The following is a 3,740-nucleotide window of genomic DNA, read 5'->3' as shown; positions in this document are numbered from 1 at the left end:
ATTATTAATGATATTATAACTGCTGGGCCCAGGAAACGTCATGCAATGTCAAATTTCATTACATTTACGTGACTTCATGTGTTCGGCTCTAACCGACAGAGCCCGACATTCTCCGAACACATCTGCAACCATTGTAGTCTGAACTATGTTGGTTGAAACCAACATGGTTCAAACTAACAAAAATACTATGTAAAATCACGACGGTTTTGGGAAACAGTCGTAACTTACATGTTGGTTAGTTGAACGATGCATCGTACCACGTTAGTAAAAAGCTAACCTCTGTAGTTGTACGGGAAACGCACCCCAGGTCCGCAGAGAGTTTGGGATTGTAGTGATCCATACCTTTTTTTTAAAGCCTTTTTTAGCGATTGTGCTATTGATCTCATGGTGGCTGAGACAAACCGCTATGCTGAGGCGTTAGCTTCCACCGAGCTAGCGAGTCACTCTCGTTTACGTGACTATAAACCCATTGATCGCTCTGGGATGGAGGCGTTTTTGGCCATTCAGATCAGCATGGGTCTGACTAGAAAGCCTCAAATCTCAGATTACTGGAGCACCCAAAATTCACTGGGCTTGACACCAAATTTCGCCCGTGTAATGACACGCAACCGCTTTCAGCTCTTGTCCTCCTGCATCCACTTCAATGACAACTCTCTGAGGTTGGAGAGGTCAGCCGGGTTATGATCCACTTTTTAAAATCCGCCCACTTATGGATCTAGTCCTGAAGAGTTTTCAGAGCGAGTACTACCCCCACGAACACCTCTCCATTGACGAATCCATGGTTTCATTTTGTGGAAGGGTGTTTTTTCGTCAGTACGTGCCAAAAAAAAGACACCGGTTTGGTCTGAAGAATTTTGTCCTATGAGACGCGACAAGTAATTACATCGCACCTGTGGCACATTATACACTGGAGGGCCTTCAACTCACGATCGCTGTCTGGGTATTGGCCATAGTTCAGTTGTTGGCTTGCTAAGGGAAGCCAAGCTTTTGGGGAAGGGACACAGTCTCTATACTGACAGCTACTACACCTCCCCCGCTCTTTTCCAAGAGCTCCACCGGCAAAACACCGGCGCGTGTGGAACTGTTCGTGTGAACAGGAAAGGCATGCCCCCTCAACTCCATGGTCTGAAATTGTGGCCTTCAGAACCCCCTGTGTTTTTTGAAAAACGTCCACTTTTAACTGCGTCTTTTCGTGATGATGGTACAGTCACCGTCCTCTCCACAGTGCACGACAATCTCGTTATCACCAAACGAGTGCGTAGAAAAGGGCCTGATGGCTACAGAACTTTGCGCAAGCCAAAGAGCGTGGAGGACTACAACCGCTTTATGGGAGGGGTAGATCGCGGAGACCAGCTATGCTCCTATTACAGCTACCGACACCGTGCAATGAAGTGGTACCATCGGATGTTCCATCATATCCGAGAGGTCGCACTTGTGAATGCCTACATCTTGCACAAAGAAAGTGGCAATACAATGCAGTCTGCTGGATTCCGCGAGCTTGTGGTGAAGGGGCTACTGAGACGGAGGCAAATTGAGCTCACTCCACCTCCCAGGCCAATCAGCACACCGTTAGTGCCCGTGCGTCTCACTGGTCGACACTTTCTCGGACAACACGAGAAATCGCGTCCGGACTGCAAAGTCTGTTCCACGCAGAAGCGCAGTCCAGATGACGCACGAAGAGGGAGGAAGCAGACACCTTTCTTCTGCAAGACCTGTCCAGACCACCCTGCACTGTGCCCCACTGACTGCTTTGAGATGTACCATACAAAGCTTGTGTACAAACACTGGTGAGATGTTGTTTGCTTATTATAGTAGGCTATCTAGTATGCGTGCTAGTATCTGGTAAATTACATTAATTTTAATATGCACATGTTGATGCATTTTCCTTGTTTCATACAATGTAATAATTACTACTATTGATTATATAAAAGTTATTTATGCACGTTAAATTATACTGCTAATAACTATAAATGTAGACATTTGCCAAAATGTTCCATTTTGTTTGAATTTTCTTCTCTAAATATAGTTTTTTTTTTCTTTTACAGAATCTTCCATCTCAGGCATCCACCACTACCAGCCTAGGTCGTCTAGGAGCACTTTCAATCAGTTAAATCAGCCTTCTTTCAATCAGTTCAAAGGATCAGTTCTTTCAATCAGCTCAAATGATCAGTTCTTTCAATCAGTTCAAATGATTAGTTATTCCAAACAGTTACTGTTCATTTTTAGAAATCTATACAAAACTTGAACTGATATTTACTGTTTGTTTGTTAAAATCTCTACCAGTGTGGAGGTTTTACTGTTCATTTTTAGAAATCTATACAAAACTTGAACTGATATTTACTGTTTGTTTGTTCAAATCTCTACCAGTGTGGAGGTTTTACTGTTCATTTTTAGAAATCTATACAAAACTTAAACTGATATTTATTGTTTGTTTGTTCAAATCTCTACCAGTGTAGAGGTCCTGCTGTTCGTTTTTAGAAATCTATACAAAACTTGAACTGATATTTATTGTTTGTTTGTTCAAATCTCTACCAGTGTAGAGGTCCTGCTGTTCGTTTTTAGAAATCTATACAAAACTTGAACTGATATTGTTTGTTCAGATCTCTACCAGTGCAGAGGTTTTACTGTTCATTTTTAGAAATCTATACAAAACTTGAACTGATATTGTTTATTTGTTCAAATCTCTACCAGTGTAGAGGTTTTACTGTTCATTTTTAGAAATTCATACAAAACTTGAACTGATATTTATTGTTTGTTCAAATCTCTACCAGTGTAGAGGTTTTACTGTTCATTTTTAGAAATCTATACAAAACTTGAACTGGCTATAGTAGCTGGCTAGCAAGTAGCTGGCTAGTAGTACACTAGTTTCCAAAAGATGTTCAGAGTTCTTTTTTGTTCACTTCAACAGTTATTGTATAGCTGTATACTCAAATGAAACATGGATCTAATCCAATGTGTTTTCAAAGGCAAAATAGGAAATTAATCACAGAGAACATGAGCCACATATAGGTTGCTCCCCGGGCACAACACTGGTCTCTGCTGTTAGTGTGCTCACAAGAACTTAACCTATGTCAGTCCTTTACTGTTTTGCAGATGTTAAAAAAACACCCCAGCAGGTGGACATTTTTTCTTTTATGATCTGCAAATTGTCATGTGCAAAGTATCTTGGTTTGTCACCAATATCACCAATAGTATATATACTCTTTTGATCCCGTGAGGGAAATTTGGTCTCTGCATGTATCCCAATCCGTGAATTAGTGAAACACACTCAGCACACAGTGAACATACAGTGAGGTGAAGCACACACCTTGCTCAAGGGCACTTCAGCCGTTCCTACTGGTCGGGATTCGAACCGGCAACCCTCCGTTTAGTTCGAAGCGCTAACCAGTAGGCCACGGCTGCCCATCAATTAGCAAAAAGAACTTATTATTCATATTTATTGTTCAATTTTACTACAGGGGTGTTTATGTTTAGTCATTCTAAACCTTTCTGGACCTGAATTTAATTGCAAAGGAACAGCATAAATAATGACATGCATGGTACTACATGATTAACATGTCACTGTTTGTTAGACTACCTGATTTATCTGAATTAAAACCGTGACCGTTTGTCACGTTGTATGTTATAAGTTTGCTACTCAATCATTTTGTAATAATGTAATGAGATGTGTGAATATTTAGAGTATGTAATAATATATTATTAATTGATTAAATTACATATCTTCCTATGAATATTATCTA

The 3,740-nt window shown here is 40.6% G+C and overlaps 1 protein-coding gene across 1 annotated transcript; it reads left to right on the top strand.

Annotated features, from left to right (window-relative positions):
* Positions 1 to 384: 384 nt before the first annotated feature.
* On the top strand, positions 385 to 2,211 carry LOC125308574 (piggyBac transposable element-derived protein 4-like). Its single transcript, XM_048265137.1, has 3 exons — positions 385 to 517; positions 914 to 1,787; positions 2,046 to 2,211. Coding segments are annotated over exons 1-3 (1,008 nt in total). The 3' UTR covers positions 2,047 to 2,211.
* The last annotated feature ends 1,529 nt before the right edge of the window (positions 2,212 to 3,740 follow it).

Source organism: Alosa alosa, chromosome 15 (assembly GCF_017589495.1).
Source record: "Alosa alosa isolate M-15738 ecotype Scorff River chromosome 15, AALO_Geno_1.1, whole genome shotgun sequence".
Lineage (NCBI taxonomy): Eukaryota > Metazoa > Chordata > Actinopteri > Clupeiformes > Clupeidae > Alosa > Alosa alosa.
Note: the sequence above shows the minus strand (reverse complement) of the source record. Positions and strands in the feature narration are given on the sequence as shown.